At 26.7% G+C, this 25,595-nt stretch overlaps 1 protein-coding gene across 7 annotated transcripts; it reads right to left on the reverse strand.

Annotated features, from left to right (window-relative positions):
- Positions 1-991: 991 nt before the first annotated feature.
- On the reverse strand, positions 992-23,372 carry LOC122637371 (fatty acyl-CoA reductase wat-like). Of its 7 annotated transcripts, none has more exons than XM_043829470.1 (9): positions 16,219-16,340; positions 9,865-10,175; positions 7,807-8,055; positions 5,504-5,649; positions 4,003-4,112; positions 3,689-3,884; positions 3,336-3,575; positions 1,306-1,563; positions 992-1,211 (listed from the first exon to the last, which is right to left on the reverse strand). In XM_043829470.1, exons 2-9 carry the CDS (start codon positions 10,153-10,155, stop codon positions 1,106-1,108), a joined length of 1,596 nt encoding a protein of 531 aa, XP_043685405.1. In that variant the 5' UTR covers positions 10,156-10,175; positions 16,219-16,340; the 3' UTR covers positions 992-1,105. The 7 variants fall into 7 exon arrangements, with proteins under 7 accessions (XP_043685405.1, XP_043685404.1, XP_043685408.1 ...); XM_043829469.1 differs by lacking the exon at positions 16,219-16,340 and adding an exon at positions 15,158-15,578; XM_043829473.1 differs by lacking the exons at positions 992-1,211; positions 1,306-1,563; positions 3,336-3,575; ... (2 more) ...; positions 5,504-5,649; positions 7,807-8,055 and adding exons at positions 16,720-16,959; positions 17,719-17,914; positions 17,985-18,094; ... (1 more) ...; positions 20,486-20,734; positions 23,104-23,372 and having other exon boundaries at positions 9,962-10,175; positions 16,219-16,476.
- Positions 23,373-25,595: the final 2,223 nt, after the last annotated feature.

The raw sequence follows: 25,595 nt of genomic DNA on the forward strand, positions 1-25,595 counted from the left end.
TTCTTCGTTAAATTTTGAATTCATACGTAGGTATATATACATATGCCCGCACGCATGTGTATTGTGGACGAATTCTTTAGTGACAAATTTCTAAATCCAAATTTACTCCTTTTCTTTTTTTTTTAACGATACTGTAGACATATTTTTTCATAATTCGATGATATTTGTTGATATTTTATTACCTTTTATGCTTCTCGTATTAACGAGCAAAAATAAAATTAAGTTCGATCTATGTTTACAAAATATAGCCTAACGACGATAATCTATACAGTATTAAAATATCGTACGACTATTCTTTAATTTTCATAAAAGATGGTATCTGTAAATTTTTATTATCTTGTTTGTTTTAATAGATATATAAATTTTACTCACTATCATAGCTACTTTTTACTTTACAGAAGATGTTACTCGAATGAACCTTACTCTTGCACTTTTGCATTGAACTGTAAAATCAAATACAAGCAGTAGGCTTCCCAACCCTGTAGTCTTCAATTATATTATTCTATTGACGTCTAACCAAACGCAACGATTCATAGCTCAAAATTTGAAACTACACTTTTGAGATTTTTGTTAGATTATTGAAATTCGGAACTAATGCGTTCAGATATGTAGACAAAAGGATGCAAAATAAGATCTTGCAATGATCATTCCGGTACACATGTTGACCCGATACTCAATCATTGAATTTATTCTTTGATACTAGTTTTCATCCTTCGTTAGAAATATCAAAGCGCATAATCGTGATACATTCGTTGTCTTTCAAAAATATGGTTTCAGCAAGATTTGAATCAATTTGTGGTATCGTTCAAAACGCGGATATACAAAAGTAATAAATTAAGCATATTTTATTATTTTCTTTTAATAAATAACTAATTTAAAAGTAAAAAACACAAAAAGGGAAGGAAATCAAACACCAATATTTGTTTGAGATTTTACGAAGAAAAGTTATATCTTCACTCATATCAATTGTATTTTTACCTCGTAAACGTTTTATTTAATAAAGATGCTTTTAATAAAAGAAATCTTTGATTTTTTTTACTCTAGCATAACGTGTTATAATTATCTTTTCTTTTTTCTTTTTCGATCGCTATGCTTGAAGTCACTTTTACGCATATCCAAAAGTTACAAGTAGTCTGGAAATGATAGTCCATGTGATCATAAGAAAGACAGAGCCGATAATAAGTTTCAATGTTTGATGCATCCAGTAAAGCCTTGAAAATTCAAAAAATCAATGTATCATTCGAAGATCATTGTCAATGATAAATAAAAAAGGAAAGTCAAAATCAAAGATAAAAAAGAAGATACCTGCGCCATTTTATACGAGCTTGTGGAATCGTTTCGATGGGATCTTTTAAAATGTATGTTCTTATACCTAAGGGATATTTTTGAAAGAAAGTATCCCAAACTAATTCTTTTATATCACAGAAAAACAATTGACGATCTTCTGCTGTTAATTTCTTTAATAGTTCGTTCCATCTTTCATTCGTAAATTTCCATTCGGTTGTGGTAAATATACCGAGTAAGTCCGAAAGTTTGTGAATTTTGTTATATATTTTGAGTAACCTTAAACCAAAATATAAATTTAGTAAGAATTGCATATACGACTTGGCGCTGAAAAGGAAGATACACGAAAAGGAAAATATATATACGCGTATAGGAAAATCAATGAAATTTATGATGAAAAATAAGACAAACGTAATAACGTTAGGAATCCAGGATCTAAGAAGTCTAATCTGATCTAAGAAGAAACAAGACACAGTCCTGGAGAATGGTAAAGGAATACATGGAATAATGTAGTTATTAGCATAAACACAAGAAAAAAGAAATTCGATATGAAGGTTAGAAAGACAAGGGATGGATAGCAGAGGAGAGATCAAATATCGTGATTCAAATTTGACAGAACCTTGAGGAACCTGAATATAAGTAAAAACAAAGCATCTCGAACTGATGATTAACCCTCAAAAAAGTGAAAAGAAGCAGCCTTGACGAAGCTATTCGTCAGTTAATTTGTAAGACGTACAAGATTGGCAAAGTATCTTCTGATTTTATAAAAAATGTGATTGTTCCTAAGAAAGTAATATGCTGAAACTATTAATCGCAAGTGATTTTTTATTTGAAAGTATGACAAATATTAACCGCAAGTGATTTTTCACCTGAAAGTACGAAGACTATTAACCACAAATGACTTTTATCTATTGTTCGCTTAATATTAAGTTAACTAAGTTGGTTTTATAATCCATACGAACGATTAATAGAAGAAACGAAAGACAAGTTTAGACCGAATTGTTGAAAGAATTATTCTACTTTTGAAAAAATGCCAATTCACGCGAAATAATGCTGATCTTGTTGTATCAAGTTTTTTGAGATTTTGAAATCAAATACAGAAAACGAAAATTTATCTGCTATATTTACAAGTATCAAACTGTAACGGTAAGAATCGTGGTGAATATAAAAGATAAGCTATACACGAACTATACAGAAAGGATTGATAGACAGATTTATAGCCTCTCTCTCTTTCTCTTTTACTTTTTAATACGTATAGAGAATATATGGTAAAGGAATTCAAAAGTAAACTTGGAAAAGTAGTTACAGTTTGAAAAGAAGAAATTCAAAACTCGAAGATTTCCTAAAAATATCGTCATTCTACCAAAACAGATATAAAACAAGAATAATGGAACGTGTCGTAATAAAGTCAGGTGAGTCATTTGTTATTATCTTAAAAAATGATATTATTAAATAAATGAAGATGAATTTTGCTACTTGACTAGCGAAATAATCAGTGATGTTGGAAAAAGAAAAATAAATAAAAACTTTTAACAAGCGTCTAGAACTTATGTGTTCTAGACTAGAACACATATACCTATTGAGAGATTATTCTTTTTAAGTTTTTTATTTTGAAACGTGGTATTGCATGGAAGTGAATTATAAACAATAACGGCTATAGAAAGAAAAGTAATAAAAATCTTCAATCTTCAATACGAGATCAGTTCTATATTCAATAGAGAATATAGAATAGATGCGGAATCAAGTTATCACGAAAACAAAGCAATTTGGATCGTATTTGATCGGAAGAAAAGATAAGTCGATATGTCTCGAGAGTTTAATTAAATGTTTTTAACTGGAATTTATGGAGACGTAAAAGTAACAGAATGAGACCAATGCTCGAATATGAGAAACGAATTAGATTGCATGTAGATTTTAAACTAAAACAGAATTGGGATAACACGGAGAGTTGTATTAAACCGCTTTGCGAATAAATCAAGTAACTTTGATTGAAAAGAAATATGAATCGTATGAACTGTTGCTTTTAAAAAAATAAAAAGAGAGAAACTTACCTTGGCTGTTTACCGACGCACAAAGCGAACGTATCCACTATAAGAGCTGGTAATAAATGTAGAATGTATACTAAGATGGTATAAACTAACCGATATTTTATATTTCTAAAGCTACAATACCAAACTGCTTCTATAGTAGGTATTGAAATAGCATTTTTCAAAGACATGTTTATCATCTCCTCAAAAGTTATTGGATTATCCTTAGATACATAATTGTAAATAGGAACGTCGTCGTTTGATCTGAAATATTGTTTATTCGGTTAAACACAAAAAACAACATATTACGCAAAATATTACAAAATATGCACACGCACAGATTCGTTAATTTTCACATTAAAATTATTTCACTGTACCTTCCATTATGCGCAATATCCCAAGCGCTAACGATTAAACCGTTGATCGTCATATCACCCGGTACTAAACTAACTTTTACCGATTTATCGCAATGTATTATTCGTATTAATCCGATTCCAACGCCTATTCCAAGTCCAACTGGCCCGTATATGTTATCAATCCATCCTTGAATAGGTTCACGATATGTTGATATCACTGAGAATTAATTGACATCAATTGACATACATTGTTTATTATTTTCTTGTTAGTTTTCTTTTCTTCTTTTTTTCTTTTTTTACAAGAATTATTACGCTATTTATTTTATATTAATTACCAATTCCTGGACGAAATATTCCAATCGGTAATGTTCCAGTATTATTTTTCACCACATTTTCAGCGACTGATTTTGTGTACACGTAAGAATTCGGACATATTCCAAGTAATCTAATATCAAAGAAACATCCAAGTTTATTGTTAACGTATATTTTTTAATTATTTATCAATTATTAAACGCATATTTATTAATTAACGCATTTACAGGATATTGTAATTTACAAAAAAACCTACAGCTGAATATTGGATTGTTATTTATATATAATATAGGATTTTGTTATTTAAATGTGTGCTTCTTAATATCATATTTATAATCATTTGTTGTTTGCGATTGAAAAACAACAAAAATATTTGATGTTTGATGAAAAACTATTGGAAATATTAAAAGTAAAATAGCTGCTCAAATTCTAAATAAATTCTAAATAAAAAAATAAAAAGATAAATAAATATTATATTTTCTTTCTTTCTTTTTTTTCTTTTTTTAGAAACGAATATAACGAATTTACTGTAACCAAAAGCTTAATAACATTTTTGTAGATTTGTCTTCCATAATAATTTTACTTAGTATCTAATAATAACGAGAAACATAAAGATCTATTAACAAATTAAGAAGTAATACCGCGATTTAATACGTTTAGCAATCAAATTTAATACAATTAAACGAAAATTGAACAAACAGGTTAACAATTAAAATTTAATATTTTAATAATAATCTTCTTAATGTGATATTCGGAAAAACATTTATTTATGTACAACGAAACTTTGTAAAATTTGCAAATAGAATTACGATTCCTATTTTTTTTTTTTGCACCTAATGTACTAATCCTTTGTGGATACTTTAAGGTTACCGAAATTTTTCTTCTTTCTTTTTTCTTTTATATTAATACATCCTGACAACTGCTTCCAGACAACTTTTACAGAAGTAACTTTTCTAGAGATATGGATACTGATTTTAAAATGGCGTAGGATTACATTGCCAGTATACAACCTTAATATATTTAAATGATTACGTTAATTAATTGATTTTTGAAGACTACGAATTAATTGATATTCAACTTGCAGATTTTGAAATTACGTAGAATTATGTTGTTGATATTCAGCCTAAAAAATTTTGAAATGACGCTACGTTATCGGTATCCAATCAAAAGATTTTGAAATGACGTAAAATTACGTTATCGAGATTCAACCTGAAGATTTGATAATAATATAGGAATACGTTGCTGGTTTTGAAAAGATTTTAGAACTATGTAAACTACATTTCCGATATTCAACTGAAAGATTTTGTAATGATGTAAGACTATGTTATCAATATTTCAATTACAAATTTTTACATAACGTAGATGTCGGTACAGAACATAAAATTTTTTTTTTAATTTTGAAGAGACTATATTACCGGTTTCGAATGTAAAGATTAAAGCGGGTATCATTAATTATTTGAATATTTATTATAAATAAATAAATTTTATCATGCAACGATTTGTACAGGAAGCAAATGAACTTACTTTGGTGTAATTTCATCGAGCATTTTTTCATCGATGTCGTCCACCAAATTTATCAATTTATCGGCATCAATTGATGTTTTATAAAACTTTTCTTCAATCAGACTGTGGATACAATTGGCGTAAGCAGAGGATACATGGACGAAACTCTGAAATATCAAAGATATCGAACATTTACTAAAGTCAGATATTTCTTTGAAAAAATTTGATATTCATTAATATATACAGGATGTCTCAATAATCCTGTTACAAAGTGATAACTCTGTTACTTTGTTGATACGAGGAAATGAATAAAAGGATCGTTTTTAATTTACACAAGTCATGCATTACGGAGTGATTAAATTTTTTTTGATTCAAGATCATTTTCTTTTCGTCAAGATTTCAATGTTTGATATTTTTTGTGTTTCTTTCTTTTTTTTTTCTTTCTTTTTTAATGGGACTGCGACATATTCCATCGTCATAATGTGATAAAGCATTCTCTTCTGTCATTAAAAGTAATGCTGAGTTACTGAAATTTTATGAAACAAATTATGAAATTTCAAGGGATCCGTAATAGGATACATAAATAGATATATGTATTATACAACTTTTCTTTTTTTTATTCAAATTCGTTCCAAGATGATTGAAAATCGATTGTCGAAAATTCGGCTATTATTTTCCGCTTTCATGTTCTAATTATAAAAATGATAATAAATAAATAAACATGTTTTCACACAAATATGAATATCGTTTGGTGTAAGATCTGTCGATTGTTTCTGTAATTAGGAAAATAATTATAAATAGAAAAATATTAATGATCTGTTTTTTTTCTAAAATACATCTCTGTTTGCATGAAAACTTAATGATTAATTATTGTAAATAACTATGAAATATACGGTATAATATTTTTTTTTTAATATTCATAAAAGTAAGTTACTTTATATTATATCATACAATGAACACCATAATAAACACCATATAGTGTGTTAAAAAATACTGAGGTAACCGTAAAATGTAACTTATATTTATTTCTTAAAAATATTGATTTCTAATGTAATTATTTTCTAACGAAGAAGATGAATTAAAAATAATAATTATTAGTTAACTTTGAAAATATATATCCAATGAGATTTATTAAAAACACGTATTCAATGTAAATATTATGAATAATGTTTCATCGTGACGAAACAAAATGATAATACAAAAAATAGAAAAAAAATAACGAAATGTATCACGATACGTTTCCAATACATTTGATACCTATTAATATATTCTCATTTTTTTGTTCACTCGTAATTCATTTCAAGTTATGAAGACTAACATAATCTTTTATACATGATTTTCTTTCCTTTCTTTTTTACATATGTTTATATAATAGAGATTATTTGCAATTAAAATCGTATTTCATTAAACATACCTATTGCACATTGTTTATGAGATCGAATGTCGATATAAATATGTAAAGAATAAAAATGAATAAAGATTAAGTATCTATGAAAGAAAAAAAAAATTAATGTTGATCTTTATCTCTTGAAAAGATCGTAAATAAAAAAAAAAAAAAAAATTGACACTTCAGTGCTTTGTCGTTGACCCGAACGATGCAAATTTTTCTGAACAAATTTTCTTCCAACTTCTAACAGTCGCCAAATATTAGCGGACTATTATCAAGAAATACAATTAATCAATAGAACAAAATTTGTTATATTTAAATTTGTATTTAAATTTTAAAATATATAAAAAATGATATTATAATATAAATAAATAATATAAATAAATAATATAAATAAATATAACAAAATTTGTATTTACATTTGCGTTAAAAGAAAAATAAACATATCTTTCATAATTCATTGAACTACTGATTAAGATTTCATGCGAAAAATGAGAACAAAACAAAAAATATAAATCCTAGAAAAAAATTATTAATATTCTTGTTTATATCTTTTTGTCCGATTAAATGAACAATCGATGAATCTTTTAACAAACGATAATCTCAATTAAAAGAAGTAACTTTTTTCGAAAAACCATTTTCCGATAAAAGTTATTTCCCTTACGGTTTGTTGATAATTGAAAGAAAAATCGAAAATATTATCGAATTTTCAAGTTTCAATTTTTTATTCCCTTGGAGTGAATTTGGAGAATAAAGTGAATATAATTAAAAAATAATTTAAAAATTGAAAAGAAAGAAAGAAAAAATAAATAAATAATTTGGAAGGAATCAAATTTTTAAAAATACTTATATATCCCTCAAATCGTAATTTTTTGAATTTTTTTAATTTTCAAAGTTCGAAATTCATTTCTTTGTAGGACACATACAAAATTCATACCTTTAATTTCAACATGTTCTTGGATAAGTTTATCAAATCCTTCAAACTTTTAACGTTGATAGCTGTCGCCGTTTTTATACTCTCGTTGAATTTTACAGTTGCAGCAATATGAAAGATAATGGATACCTCTTCTATTAATTTAGCTTTGTCGGTTACGGATATGGCAAGATTCGGTAAACTACAATCACCCTCAATTGAGATTATCCGATTTCGGAATGTTGGTTCTTTCTTCTTAAGCGTTGAAAATAACTGAAAAACATAGATATATAAGAATTCTATATTCCTTTATCGTCACTCTTACATACATCCGTTAACATAATTACATGAAAAGTAACTTTCTTTAAATTTCAACGTTCAAAATTCATCAAATCGATAATTTATTATTATATCGATAATCGACTTTTTCTCCTTTTTGTTTCTTTCTCTTTATTAATTATTCAATACTTAAATGATGAATAACTATTTTTTAAATAAAGTAACATAAAGTCGGTTCAATTCAATTTTTATTCCTGTAACTTCAATTACAGTTCAGTTTCAATCATTTTTATTCACACATATCGGTTTAATATTATTATCAATCAAATTATATAGAGATCCTACTCAATAAACATCGAAACCCTAAAAGGTAAGTATGGATGAGGGGGGGGGGGCGGGGGGAATCTCCTTTACTCATAGACAAAAAATTGTAAATTAAAAGAAACATTGATCCGAGCTATTCAGTTCAGTCTTTTTTTCGATTACTCCACCACAGTGATTCAACATTATTCTATGTAATTTAAATTTCCGTTCGATTTCAATTTGGTCAGCGATCCGTTATACTTTTTGTTAGTGATTAATTCGACGTAATATCTTTTTGTGAAATTTTGAACGTGTTCGAAAGTAGAAAAAATGAAAAAGAAACTCATTTTCGTCACTTACTTATATACTTTTTTGTTCATTATATTTTACTTTACTTTTCATTATTTGTATTTCATTAATTAATTACGAAAAATCAATAAAGCGTCGCAAACTCGTAGAAAAAAATTTCTTCTCTAAACGATTCTGCGTGAAAAATCTCTTTGGATATTTGAAAGGGAAAATTTGGATGTCTAAAATGTATTTCACGAAAAAATGCTAGGTCTTATTAATCCCGATAAAATTTGATTCAAGTGACATCTGAAATGTCAATTTTTAAACGAAATATAATATTTTTGTACGTTAAGGTGAAACTGATGCGTTCGAAGATTCTATTCTGTAAACTTTGAGAGACCTTATTGGATCTTTATTCTGTTAAACAAATACTGCCAATTATTTTGTAAGCTGGGCAATTATTTCTGACTTTCTGATTAAATTATAAAATCGTTAAACTGTAAATTCGTTTTTCATCGAACGTTAAAAAATGATTAATTGAGTTTTGTTTTGCGACTTTTTTTTATATTATTTCAACTAGATTTCTAAATTAATAATTATTAGATATTATTAACTATATATATATTTTTTTTTCTCTTTTTTTAAATTATTTTTTTAAAAGTAATAATAAACAATGATGTTTCTAAAAAGATTAGAAAAAAAAGAAATCTACTGAAACGTATGAAGTTTTGTTAAAACGACTTTGATACATTTACGCGATAAAAAAAATAAGAAGCAAGAAATAAATAAGATTCCATGCGTAATGAAACTAACGAAAATTTCGAGCTTTCTAATTTGGCCTTATCATGCACGATTACCTGAATATTTTTACGTTAAAACAAATTCCTGTTACATTAAAGAAGAAAAATGTTAATAAAGAATAAATCGTTTTATTGCAACTTTCGAAGCAACTTTATGGATTTTTTCCGAATTCATCATTTAAGACGATTTGTTCATGAATTTTTTTTTTACATGAATTCTCTCAAATCAGTTTTATTTATATAACTAATCTCATTTAGATAAAAAATCTTTTGTCGTTGAAAGATTATAATTTTAAGGTAATTAAGGTAATTAAGAATAATTGAGGATGACTAATTTTGGTTGGAATTTGAGCAGTATTTTTTTCTAATAATCGATTGAAAGTGAAAAACGAAAAAAAATAAAACTCACCTCATTTTCCACCATCTCGTCTATGCGTTGAGAAATATTCTTCCCTTTTCTTGAACGTATCAATACGTAAATACACTTAATACCGGGACATCCTCTTAACAACTTTTCGATTAATAATTTCCCAAGAAATCCGGTTACACCGGTTATAAATACACTTTCTCCATAATAAAACTTCTGTATTGGTGTCAACTTATCAAAATTTATGCATGACGATTCCTTGTCAACTGTCTTGAAATCGTTTATGCTAATGTCCGTTTCCTGTTCGTTCCCTTCCAACAGTTGTTTCATCATTCTTACTTTTTCCAATGTATCTGCAAACGTAAAGGTAAATCTTAAAAGAAAGAAAAAGAAAAGGAGAAAGGAAAAGAAATTGTTTTCTGACTCTCGATATCGTAATCATTGATTTTTAATATTTCTTTTTTATTTATTTATTATTTTTTTAAAGCGAATTCATTTCATACGCTTCTGAGAATTAAACTGACAGTTCTATCAAGGAAAGGTTTCGGTTTAGGATTTTTCAAAAAATCAAATTGATTTTTTTTTGACTTCTCGTAATTTAAAGAAAATTTTAACAATTCCAAAAATTGTCAAAGTCATAAGTTTTCAAGTTGCAGTGTAAACGTGTATTTTTATGTTCAAATATCATTTTACAAATCGGTCGGATAAATATCTAAAAAACAAATTGACCAATATAAATCAGTCTTCCCTTAAATTAAAATATACACTTTTTAATATGGAATGGATCTTGAGTTTTTTTAAATTTACTAATTCTTGAAGAAAATGGAATTGCCTGTTAATTGACAAAAAAGGATATATTTAACTTTAAAATTGGAGAATGATAAAAAAAATTTTATTTTTATTGTTTTACTTTTGTAGTAAACTTTTTTGAAAATTTCATATAATTTAAATATACATTCAATTTTTTGTTTCAGAATTATAGTCTCTGTACGTTTTTACTATTGAAGAATTTTTCGAACTTCATTACAAAGAAAAAAAAAGAAAAAGAGATCTTCTTTTATTTCTCGATGTTTATCTGGAATATACAACCTGTTATATCTTTAAAATAAACTTGAAATGACAAGCATACATACCAATATAAATGTATTCTTATTAAAAAAAAAAGCGAAGAAGAAGAAAACAATACTAAAAAAGAACCTTTTTCTACGTTGTTAAACTTCAATCATCTTTTGATTAAACATCAGCATTCAAGTTAATAGGACTATACTCAAATGTCATTTAATAAAATAAAAATCCAACGCTCAATTATCTCATTTCACGGATTTTTTCTTAAATTTGACGTCTTCTCATTTTTATATTAATTTTTATTTATCAGAGGTTAATATTCTCAAACGTTCCATGTCATCTATTTTAAATAAATTATCAATATTTATAAAGTAATATAAACCGATATAACCCTGAGACTTAATTATCAAATTATGTGTGTGTGTTTACTTCTTCAAAATCGTACCTAGTAAAAAAATTTTATTCTTGTATATATTCTTCAGATATACCTTCTTTTATATATTTATATTTATTCTCTCTCTCTCTCTCTCTCTCTCTCTCTCTATATATATATATATATATATATATATATATATATGTACATATATATTTTTTTTTATTTTAGATTATTAAAAAATAAAAGAAATAATTTCTCATGGAAAGTATTGATTACCATTTCCGAATTGCCTCGAAATTATTCTAGAAAAAAATAATTTCACATAATGGTGTCAGTGAGTTCTGTGAAGGTCGATCAAAATCTGTTTGTAATAAGTATGATGCTAGATACACATATGTATTTTACGCTTAATCGTAAGGTAAAATTATATTAATTAAATTATAATTGTGTTAATAGTTTTATTACCCACATCTAAAAGACGAATAGGATTTATCTAAGTATGACTTAAGATCTGTTTTTCTTTTCATCTCAGTTTTTTCCTGGACTGTTTTATTTTTTTTTTCTTTTTTGTAAATGAAGGTCACCAGTGACAATCGAAACAGCATATAAATAAATTCATATTATAGAAATATAGAGACTTTTTCTCGAGCGTAGGAAAAAGTGGAGTTTCATGACCCTGGACATTTCCTCTTACCTTCATGCTACTTTTTTATATCATTCAATTTACATATATTTATAAATTTACTTACAACGGCATTGATAGCATTATAATATAACAAGTATTTTATATAATATGTCTTTTTTTATTTATTCTTCTTTTTTTTTTATTTTGTTTGTTTTCTTACACACGAGTAAGGAAGTACGATAAATAAGTTGATATAATCGTTGAATGAATCTAGGATCAAAGATAAAAATTCAACCTCACGATTGAAATAATGTCTAATAGGCAAGAGAAAGAAGTAAGGATCCGTGGAATGAATTCGTTCTAATAACAGACATTAAAAAACGTCTACGTTTTTTTGTAAAAATGCCATAAAACATCATAAAAACGAAATTAAGCATTTCTCATTTTTTTGGTTCTTCAAACAGAGAAGTTTGAATATTTATTGACTAAATTTGAATATTTATATTACGAAAGTTTTTACATAATACATATAAATGTCGTACGTTTCAAATTATAACAAGTAATTTCGTAAGAGTGAAGAAACTAGTGTATCGCAGAAAACGGATATATAAGTTGATAAATATTAAACTAAATATTTTTCTTCGACAACGGAATATTCCAGGTACAATTCTGATAAAGGTCTATCGCAACGCAATATAACGAAATGTAACGCAAAATGCATTCTTTGAGACATTAAATATAGTCAACAGGATGATCACATAAAAAATAAAGGGAACGTTATAAAAATATTTAAGTGGATGAGGAAAAATTAGAAACAATGTAACGTTTACTTATTAATTAGATCCATCCGATTTTCAGGATCTTTGCAAGTTATCCAACGAAAATTAAAAATTCTTTCTTCGTTTCTAAAAATTATCGATAATTCTCGGTTATTGCGGTTGTTTAAATTTTTCTTAATAATCGATTAATTTAAACGCAAATTCAATATCGCAATCAAATTAATAACGAAATAGACAAAAAGAATTCTTTGCGATCTTTTATTTTAATACTAAATCATCGTAGTGAACAAAGCGAATTATAAATATTCAAGAAGAAACGGAAAATTGGAATCAATTAGTCCAATCTCATCCTTAGTAAAATATTCTGCATCAATCCTTGTCAAATATTCAGTGGATATTAAAAATCTTTTGATTCAATAGGAAATTCATTTTTTTTGTTATTATTTTTCTTTTTTTATTATTTTTTTTTTAATTTATCAGTAATAAATAATTAATTCGAATATGAATCGAGATAATAACGAGATAGACAAAAAGATAATCTGCGGTTTTTTTAACTTTATTAAATACCTTAATCTAAATCATAATTGGAAGCAAAGCAAACTGATAAATATTCAAGAAGAAACTTAAGATCTAGTTAATAATTAGACCAATCCCATTTTGAAATTAATCTAAGAAATCCTTGTAAAATTCTCAGCGGATACAAAAAATGTTTGCTTCGGTAATAAATTAGTTTTTTCTCACGCAAATTTAAAAAATAGTCGAACGAAGTAAGAAATAATCTAACGAAGTAAGAATTCTTACTTGCAGCTTAACGAACATCGAAATTACGAAATCGTCTAGAAATTTGTCTTAATATTAGAAATCAGAGGGATTCGAGCAAAAAAATAGTTCTTTTTTATATTTGATTATGTCACTGTAAAATCCTCAGACTATTTAATTCGATTTTATCATATCCACTGTTAAGATCCACGATCAGATATAACGCGTGACATTTATTTCCGCGGCTATTACTAAGACTACCTTTGCTCTCCTTTATTGCGAATATTTTCTCGTATAGATAAACATATTATATATAAAAATCATACTTTATATATCTCGTTAATATATATGCATAATCTGATGTATAAAATGAATATACATAGACCTTGTGTATGTTACATTAATGTCCGGTCTATATGGTTTGATTCATTATCCACTAGAAGAACAAATAACGAGCTACTTATGAATTAATTTTTTTTTATTAGATTTTATAACATTTTCTTCCGTTCTTAATTTATCTTGTCCGATCAAATCCCGAAGTAATGAGAGATTATAACAATAGTAATGAATGATGAGGAAGAAAAAGGCTTAGAAAAATAAAAACCTGATTTACGATGGACAAATTTTATAAAGTAACGTCGTTCGAAATTATATATATAGGCATAAAAGAGATGCAAATGATTTAGTATTTTTTAATTTTAATATTTATTTCAAAAGCAATCTTGAGTTTCGTATAATTAAAAGGGAATATTTTCAAAAAAGCGATTCTTTTGCTTTTTTTTTGTACTTGATCCTATTTAAAATGAGATAATCCATAGTTAGCATTTGTATCGCATTTAAAATGGTACTCGCAAATAATATAACAAAATGAAGCATACGATGAAAAATAAAATAAAATGAATGAACGATAACACTAATTTATATAGCACTTTGCCATTCATATAATTTTGCATACCTGATGTCAAATACATGTATGTGCAATCGTTGACAATAATTTTTTTATATTTGACATATACGATTAATAAGGTGCAAATATTTGAGGAGAGAAAGAAAAATAGAGAGAGAGAGAGAGAGAGAGAGAGAGAGAGAGAGAGAGAGAGAGAGAGAGAGAGAGAGAGAGAGAGAGAGAGAGAGAGAGAGAAGGGAACAATATTTATTAAATCTCACGTCAATTTGATACTCACACTCTTTCGATTTTCTATTTTGTAAAACTTCGATATCTGTTGACACTGAAAATTTAACTGCTTTATTTATCGAGTTTTTTTAACAATTATTAATATACTCTTTTATCCGACACGCTACGTGCGATTATCGTTTAATATTTTATTGTATTTTGCTCGAAATTTTCTATTAACATTTTTAATATGTTCTTATTATTAAATTGTTATATTTCAAAAATTAAAAATAAAATTTTTTCAAGCGCTAATTACCACGCGTGGCTCTAAATGTCGATTAAATAATATAGAAACTGTCATTACAATTAATAATTAAACCTAGTGGCAACTAATTTTGATTGATTTTGTTAAATTATGGTATTGACTAAACGACCGAATTGACTTTTTAACGTGACACCGCGCAACTCCGTAAACTTTCTTATAGATCATAAAAAATTTTAATCTTAACACAATTCTTCACTTGCATTTTTCATAAAACAATGTTATTAAATTTTTATCTCACACTTCATAATTATGAAATTTTTCTTTTTTTAATGGATACATAAATTTTACTCACTTCCACAGTTATTTTCCATTTTGTAAAATTAAAATTGTTGCACTTTGAAAACAAAGTTGTAAACGTTTCGAACGATCGTTCCTTCCTTATCTTTCACACGCTGTTTAGGTGTTGCTCGAATGAAGCTGATACTTAGACTGAATTATAAAGTCAAATAGAAGCAGTTAATACTTTTTCCCTCTACCTATACCTCTACGTTGAATGCTTATTTTATTGGTTTACCGAACCAAACGCTAAATAGTCCGTAGCACTAAATTAAAAAGCTTCATTTTTAAAGTTTTGTCCCAAGTTTTTGAGATTTACGAATACTTGAACAGTCCTAATTTCAAGAAAGAAAAAAATTCCAAGGACAATCGATTTATCGATGAAAATAATAGGAAATTTATAACTTCGTAATACACATTTCACAACTTCACTACGAATAAATAATATTGAAAGAACAAGTCAAATGATTTCAGCAAGATTTAAGATCAGGACATACAACGAAGTATTCATCCATAAAAAAAGGAAATAAAAGCATATATAATTTTTATATAAGTAAACAAAAATAAGCATATATATATATACAATTTAATGTGATAAATAAATAGTTTAATAAATAAAAAAAAAGGAGAAGTAATCCGCCGACACACGTTCGAAATTTGACAAATTTAACCTTCATTTCTGAAATTTTATTCATCCTAAAAAACTTTGTTCATTCTGATCCCTCTGCACTGGTTGTTTAATCGAAAGATCTAAATATTTCGATAAGATTTTAAATTGGATAAATCATTGATCTGTACATTGTCGAAACCAGCAGAAATTATTATTCTTTTTTTCTTGTCATTTTTCAACTTCTTTCACGCATTACCAATCGTTACAAATAATCTAGTAATCATGGTCCACATGATCATAAAAAAGACCATTGCTATAATAACTTTCAATAATTGATGCATCCAGTAAAGCCTTAAAAATTTCCCAAGAAAAAAAAAAATCATTAAAAATTGATCATTAACGATACACATTCGTACAGTCGACAATAAAAGAGGATAGAAAAAGAGGATAAGAAAAATAATAATTACCTTCGCCATTTTATACGAGCTTCAGGAAGTGTATCGATTGGATCTTTTAATATATATATTCTTACACCCAAGAGATAAGTTTTAAAGAAATTATCCCACTTTATTTGTTTCATATCGCATAAGAACAATTCACGATCTTCGATGGTTAACTTATTTAATAGTTCACTCCATCTTTCATTCGTATATTTCCATTCGGTCGTTGTAAAATAACCGAGCATGTCCGATATTTTGTGAATTTTATTATATATCTTGAGTAACCTTTAACGAAAAATAATAATCTATGAAAAATTCGTATGAATATCTTTTTTTACTTTGTTCTCTCTCTTTTTTTCTTTCTATCCTTTTAAAGAGTTCTAATTATATGAAATATTAAATTAAATTAACATAATAAATAAATTAAAGTAGAATTTAATAACATAATAAATCATTAAATTAAATTATAAAATAAGTTACTTAATTAAATGTAATTATAAAATTATATAAGAAGAGAGATTATATTACCTTGGTTGTTTACCGATGCACAGAGCGAATGTGTCTATTAAAAGAGCTGGTAATAAATGTAAAAAGTAAATGCAGAGTATATAAACCAGTCGATATTTTACATTTCTAAAGCTATAATACCAAATAGCTTTCTTAGATGGTAATGGCATTCCATATTTGGCAGTCATGTATTTTAATTCGTCGAAAGTTATTGGATTATCTTTGGATACGTAATTATAAATTGGAATATCCTCATTCCTTCTGAAATATAATATATAAAAATACGGATTACTTTTCATTATTTTTAATAATAATCTTAAAGGATCTATGGCTTCAATTAAATCGATACAAAAGCAGAGTGGAACGTAGTAAAAGAAGTGGTCAGTAAAAGAAGAAATAGTTGAGACTCTCGTCGAATATACCATATAGATTATCCAATATTGATAACAAAAGTTCAAAAATTAGAAATTTTACTTTAATATATTTATTATATTAATTTAATTTAGTAATTAATATAACATTTTTTTCGATAGATAATTACATTACATCATAGATATTAAAGAACAAACGGTATACGATTGTTCTTGTAATGTACCAATACATTAGAAAATGTATAATAAACATGTATAATAAATTCTTATTCATAATACATTGGATAAAAAATCAGAAAATTTTCAATTTGTCAAAAACTGCTATTCAGATTTATTCAGAAGACTCAAAAGAAAACCTACTTGTACGTAATAGACAATAGACTTGTACTTAATAATCAGATGTCTATACAACAACAACTTATTCTTGTGATTATCGATAAATTTATCGAAATCCGTACGCTAACTTAGTAAGTATTACTAAAATTATTATTAAAGTAATATTATTATGAAACAAATGCAAGTAATTGTAATTATATACGATTAGGAACATTTGATAAGGAAATTTATAAAGAAAAAAAGAAAAAATTCTGATATGGTTATACAATACGATTATATAAACATTTAGAAATATCATTTGATCGAATTTTACCTTCGATTATTAGCAATCTCCCATGCACTTACGATTAAACCGTTCGCCGTAAGATCTCCCGGTAATACATTCATTTTTATCGATCCATCGCAATGTGTTATTCGTATCAATCCTATTGAAGCACCTGCTGTAACTCCTATTGGCCCGTACAAGTTATCTATCCATCCTTTAATAGGTTCTCGATACGTTGATATTACTTTAATTAATATAAATCATTTAGATATTTTGATATTTTTCGATTTAAGTTTATTATTAACGTTACCAACCAGCTCCTGGACGAAATATACCAATTGGTATCAAACCGGCATGCTTTTTCACCACATTTTCCGCAACTGATTTCGTGTAAACATAGGTGTTCGGCCATATTCCAAGTAATCTGAAATCGAATAATTGCATTGACGATTACTTTTATTATACGTTTATATTTTATATAATTACGAATGATATTACCTTGACATTAAATATACGATCGTATTAATTGATTTTTACTTTTAAACTAAGCTTTCATAAATTAATGAAATAAATTTTATATGATATTGAATTCTTTACATAAATAAATAAACGATATGAAGGATCTTAAAAAAAAAAAAGAAAAAATTCGTGTATTTATTTAAAAGTGATGAAGAAATATGACGTTAGTTCAGAATATTCTAATCTTACCATAAAAATCTCTCTCTCTCTCTCTCTCTCTCTCTCTCTCTCTGTCTCTGTTTTTCTCTGATTCAATTTAATCCGACGAACTAATAATAAGATAAAGCAAATGATCTGTTATCAGACGTCCATTTTCTCTTTAAAATGATTTTTCACGAAAATGTATACCAAAGTCTAATTTACGCTTAAAAAATCTAATCGGAAATGTAGAGCGAGTCATATTTTCTTATGCGCAATCTGAACAAAAAAATTAAATCCGTAAAATCTCGAAAGAGAGTTATCATTGATATTGAGAAAAAAAAAAATCGACACCTAGCTACTTCTGATACCATGTACCAACCTCCACTCCCTTGATCTCCTCCAATCCACTTATCTTATATAACTCTCATCTCGAAGAAATAAGAACTTACCGCGGTGTAATATCGTCGAGTAATTTTTCGTCTAGACATTCCATCAAATCGATCAATTTATCGGGATCGATTGGTGGATCATAGAATTTCTCATTGATCGAATTATAAAGACAATTAACATAAGCCGTTGATACGTGGACGAAACTCTGTAATGTCAAAAATAATAAAAGTTAAATAAAGTCAAATCGTTCATTGAAAGATCCTGACAATTATTAATACATACAGGGTGTATCAATAAATCTGTTACTAAGTTATAATGTCTGTTAGCTTTAATGATACGACATGAAACGACGGAGAAATAAATGTTTATTAGCTCATAAAGTTGCAAACGTTATGGTGTAATTCGATTTTTTCTCAAGCTTTCATTTTTTTTCTTTTTTAAATAAAACCACACGTGGGATTCTATTCAAATTAGAATTCTAATCAATTCATATCAAAAAGCAAATTTTTACAATATTGGGTTGACAGATAGATTTTATCAAAATCAGTTAAAGCAGAATGATGTAATAATCTATAACTTATCTATATCGATAATATAAACCTGAATTATCTTATCACAGATTATTAATATTTAACTTATATAATGATTGATAACAATATATATTAACAACAATATATTAACAATATATAATGACTGATATCGTTTCGTATTTAATTTAATACCTATGGTAACTTCTGTACGTAGCTCTTGGTTATTTTTCTAAATGGTTTTTCTACAACTAAGAATTATTAATTTGTTACTATCATAAACCGAAATGATGATATTTTGCATTAAAATTTGCTATAAACGTGCAGTTAGATAATTAAATTATGTCGAAAAAAATTGAACAGATATTTACGATATTTAAACTCAAAGCCTAGAAATATCTTCACATATTTAATGTATAGATGTTAAATGTATAAGATTGATTATAAATTAAGGGCATATATTAAAAAATCTTTCATGATTTGAAGTATGAAATATTTGTTAAATTTACGAAATAAAATAACCGGACTAATGATTAAACCGGTTGTTTAATGATCTTTAATTTTTCTTCCTGCATATTTCATTAACTTGACTGGTTTCATTATCTTAAAATATTGTCGTATAAAACCGGATTAGTTTATTCAATCCCAAGAATCGATCAATTAAAAGTAAAACAAGTTGTTTTCTTTCCCGATAACGATTATAATTTTAAAATATCATCAAAGAAAAAGTATTTTAGAATATAATTTTAAAATATCATTAGAATAAAAATATCTTCGTAGAATTTTCCAGGCTTCACTTATGCGAGAACAACACTTTTAATATCTTTTTTTAGTATACACGACGTCCATCGACCTTTGAACTCTGTTTTTGGATCCAAATGATCCTCTATTATCACTTACGGTACATATGAAAATAAAAGAAAACAAGAGGTAACCATATTTCCAGCTAGATAAACAGCATATTTTAATTTTAAGAGCGAGTAATCTCATTCAACTTTCTTTGTTTCGAATAAGAACTACTTTTGAATTACACTAGAAAAACGAAAAGATAAATAAAAACGCGATGTTAACGTTCTATCTCACTCTCTCTCTCATCCTATCTCCGTATACTTTACTCTTTCATATCCTCTTTTTTTTTACTTCATTTTCGTTCCATCTTGTCGCTAGTTTACTTTCACTACAGATGTTTCAAACAAAACTGCACATATAAGTACGTATGTAAAAGATAAAATACGTACCTTTAATTTTGGCATTTCCTTAGACAAATTTATAGCATCCTTCAAGCTTCGAACGTTAATAGCTGTGGCCGATTTTATTTTTTCATTGAATCTCACAGTCGCCGCGACATGAAAAACAATGGAAACGTTTCGTATAAGTGTTGTCTTATCGGTCATGGAGATACCGAGATTTAGTAAACTACAATCGCCCTCGATCGTGACTATGCGATTATGGAATGTTGGTTCCTTCTCTCTGAGCGTGGAAAATAACTGGAAAACATATATTGAAATAGTTGTTAATTTTCCCGATATCGTATATGCACTTACTTCAATCATAAATACATAATTATTCAAGGAAAACGACTTTCTGTTATTTTTTGCATATCCAACGTTAATACTAAACGTACCAAGCCCAGTCAGTCTTTTCATCGATTTACGATTTCATCTTGTATATATACATATATATTATTTTTTTCGATCATCATTAACTATCCGTAAAGTCTTACATTCTCTTGTTAATCAATTTCTCACCTTTGGTTTTTTTTTTGTTTCTTCTGAGAAAATTTTGTCATCCCTTAATCTTACCATAGCCGGCCATTTGACCGGTGTACAAATTTTTTATCACTTTCTAAATTTTTTTACTTCGTATCTTATCTTTGGACTCAAGTATAGTACAACTATAGATAGTAGCATACATCCTAATACGATTTTGCTCTAATTTTACATATAATGAACAGATTTATTGAGAATAATCAAAATAGTTACGAGCTCGATATGAATCTGACTTTTGATGAGCAATTATTCCCTACAAAAGTAAGATGTAAATTCACACCCTATATAGTATATATAAACAAGCCTGATAAATTTGGTATCAAATTTTGATTAGCATCGGAAGTCAATAGTAAATACATTATAAAAAATTTTTATATTTGGGAAAAAAGAATCCCGACCGTCGTCAATATCACTCGGTGAATTTGTTGTCATCGAAATGGTTGAACTGTTTACTGAATATTGGAGAGATATTACGATGGACAACTTCTTCACGAGCGCATCACTGGTGACAAAATTATTGACAAAACGAACAATATTATTTGGGACTAGTCGGAATAATAGAAGAGAATTGTTCCAACTAGCAAAATCAACAAAGGACGAATTGGAACGTTTCTCAACAATACTTTACAAAATAAATAATTGTACTCTAACAATTTATAAATCCAAACCAGCCAAAAAAGTTACAATAATAAATTCAAAGCATAAAAGAATAAAAATCTATAACGACAGAATGCGTACACCTGAAACAATTGCATATTACAGAACAAAATCAAATTCGGCGTTGATGTCATCGATCAAATGGCAAGTATCACGAAGTACAGTGTCACGAATTTTTCCAAGAAGAAAAAGAAAACTTACAAGAAATATCAAGTGGCCAATATCATGGTCAATATTTTGCATTCGTGAAAAACATGTCAGATACGATTGTGCAAAGAAAACGAAACAACTAAATCTTGTATAATTAGTAAAAAATATGTTTGCGGTAAATGTATGAAAGAGAATCGTATCATTTGCAAAAAATGCCATTAAATAAATTAAAATCATCATTCAGATGTCTTCAAGTAAATACTGCCACTATGATCTCCTGTTTGTGTTATGTATAATATATATAAAAAAATCAAAAAAATATATGGGTAGTTATTTTATTATTATTTAAAAGTTACGTTGTAAACATTACTTCTTATAATAAATTGACAATTCCAACCGAAAAAAACATTTATTACGTAAAACATGGGTCAAATGACTTTTGGTAAGAATCAGTATAACGAAACGCCGGTATTAAACTATAAAATAAAAATAATATATTTATCAATTTTCCTCTTATCTAATAAATATTAAATAATAAATACTAAATCTTTGATGGATCGAAAAAGTATAAGTCAAATTCTGCTCAAAATGTTGGGATAAGTATGCTAATATATTCTACATTGTGTATTTTACTTATGGTTCTACATATAAGTCACTTGCACTTCTTTCTTGCTTTTTTATCTGAGATTTAATATATATGAAAAATGCAATATGAGTTAAACTATACTATTTTGTCTCTTCTCTTAAAATTTAATCTAAGTATGGTACAAGTATACTTCTACTTAATTCGTTTAACCATTACATATTGATATGTCATATACATATTTTAAACCATTAAGCATTTGTAACTTATATTATTATATACACTAACATAAACATTAAAAACTAAACAGTTTAACTATATCAAATGTTCATTCTTAATCAAGTAAATATGAGTCAAGCTGAAAATTTAGGAAAAAATAATATAAATCGTCATAAAAAAAAAAAAAAACAAAAAAAAAGAAAATGAAATGAGTATGATGTATATGTTTTAAATTCAATGAGCCAAAACATATGTTAAGAATTTTCATGATCCAACATCTAATGTCTAATTAATTATCACATTCCAAATATTATAAGTGTTTTCCCAACTAAAAAACTAATGATAGTAAATTTGATTTATACTTTTTTGTCTATCTACCAAAGAAATATATATCATAAAAAAATAGAGAATCTCTAAGTTGAAGCAGGATAAAATAATGAAACAAAAATAATAATTAGATCACAAATAAACAACTCACCAAATCTTCTACAAGTTCCTCCTTGCGTTGAAGCACATTCTTCCCTTTTTTTGAACGTATCAAAAGGTAAATACAGTTGATATCAGGACATGCCCTCAATAATTTCTCAATCAATAATTTTCCTATAAATCCTGTTCCTCCGGTTATGAATATATTTTGACCAGAGTAAAACTCCTGAATGGGTGTGAGATCGTTGACATTCTCAAAGGCCATTTCTTGTTCACTCTTTTTTAATGGTACTTCCATCATTTCAATTTTTCCAAATTAATCTGTAAATGTAATTGTAAACGTAAGCGTAGAAATCTTCTTTATTTCTCTATCGTATTCCTTGATATTGATTTTCTTTTTTCTTCTCTTTTACAAGTATTCTTTTATCCATTCTTTAAATTAAACTGATAATTCTATTAATTTAGTATCAAAGTTTCTTTATCTGCTCTTAAAATTAAACTGATAATTCTATTAACTCAGTATCAAAGCATCCATGCTAAGAAAGCTCAAGTACCTTTTGGAAAAGATTAAAATAGAATGTTTCACTATCTATAACACATTTTTTATTCTGACGTTTACTTTTTTAGTCTTTTTATTTGCATAATTACACGATCGATTATGATCGTTGGGATTAATCCACGAGAACAAAAAAAAAAAAAAAAGGACAGTATGCATGTATGTGTGTATGTGTGAATGTAACATGGGACAATTAAATAATGGGTCATTATTTTATTAATTATTAACATTTTCATTAAGTATTATTTATTTTGTTGAATTATTTCAAAGTATTTTAAAAATAACACATTCATGTTATAAAATGCCTTTCTAATATGCCTTATTGGATAGTGTAACAAATTTATTATAAAAAATTATCTAAAAAAATGGAATGCTAACACTGAAATTTATTACAATATTTGGATTTTTTTTATATTAATTGTTTATCGGACTTTCCAGAGTTCTTGAAATCACTTTAGAAAATTAACTAGGTGATATTGAATGCAGAGATGTCATTACTCATATTTCTTAATTGTTCCTATACTTTTATTTATTTGATCAGTAAATATTTTGTAAAGTAAATGATTAATATACACGAATATTTTAGTCAGTATAAATGTCAGTGTTGCATCTAAGGTTTATCACTTACATTGTATACTGAAATTTATTATAAATACTTAAAAAGAAAATAAAGATACTTACCTAATAAATAGTAATCTTATTCATAACATTGCAATAAGACACAGTTCAAAAGATTCTTCTTTTTTTCCGTTTTTAAGATAATATTGAAAAGTTTCTTACTGATGAAAAAACAAAAAAAAAATAGTTGTGCACAATTAACTATTTGCCACATGAATTTACAATTCGATATTAAACACAAATTACAGTCATGATACAACCCTGACTGATAATTACTTCTTCTTTCCATTATTTTTAATACTACCAAAAAGGTACCATTATTATCATTTTACCCAAGTAGATGATAGCAATATCTATATTGATCCATTAATGTAGTAGATTATGTAAATATTATTATATTTATTACAATGTACAATTTTTTTCATTACTTATAATAGCTAGGTATATTACCTAGTTGCAAGTGTGCAAAGCATGAAATAGAAAATGTTAAGAAGAGTATTATAAATAATTTATTACTAACATTAAATTTACTAACAGTTCTCTCAGAGTGTTGCATCCAATTTAATAAAATTTTCACAGATTATTTATATATGCTTCATGAATTTACTCTAATTATTCTTTTTGAATATTTTTGTGATTATTTTACTGCAGATATCTTTAGATATTTTTATGATTTTAATATAACATTATTATTATTTAGTTGTAATATCAAAAAAATGTTACAAATGAAATATAGAAATATCAAGAGTCAATCTTAAATAATACATGAGAAAATGCTTTATTTATTTAAAAAAATTAAGAAATTATGATTAATAAGTAATTTAAATAAAAACTTACTTTTTAGTAAAAGCAGCAGTTAAAACCATTCACCACTGTAATGTTCATTTTCTTCTGTATTATCCAAATAAATTCTTTTTCATTTTTCCAAAGATCTTGCCTTTTTAGACAATACTGAGGTTTGTAGTCTTACTTTATCAATTTGCTCCTTGTTCAGTTCCTTTAATATAGCCATTTTAGTTCCTAGCTCTTCCAATCTGCTTGCATTACCATCCTTAAATATGATGACAGCATCATACATATGAAGCTTCAATATATGGTACTCCACAAATACATTTTTTGATATACTTCTTCACACAATGTTATTAAACGATTCATTTACATTGTGTTTTCTTCGTAAGACATTTTTTCAATAAATCTAAATTTACCAAATCTGTATAAATTAGATTTATAGTTAATATAATAAGCACAGATAAAGAGTTCTTGTAGGTAAACCTACATAGAGTTCTAGCCTTGTTCCAATTTTTTTATATTTATACCAATCGTCCGAACAAAAATTGCGAAGCAGCTTATCATCCATCGATGCTACATGG

Source organism: Vespula pensylvanica, chromosome 25 (genome assembly GCF_014466175.1).
Source record: "Vespula pensylvanica isolate Volc-1 chromosome 25, ASM1446617v1, whole genome shotgun sequence".
In the NCBI taxonomy this organism is placed as follows: Eukaryota; Metazoa; Arthropoda; class Insecta; order Hymenoptera; family Vespidae; genus Vespula; species Vespula pensylvanica.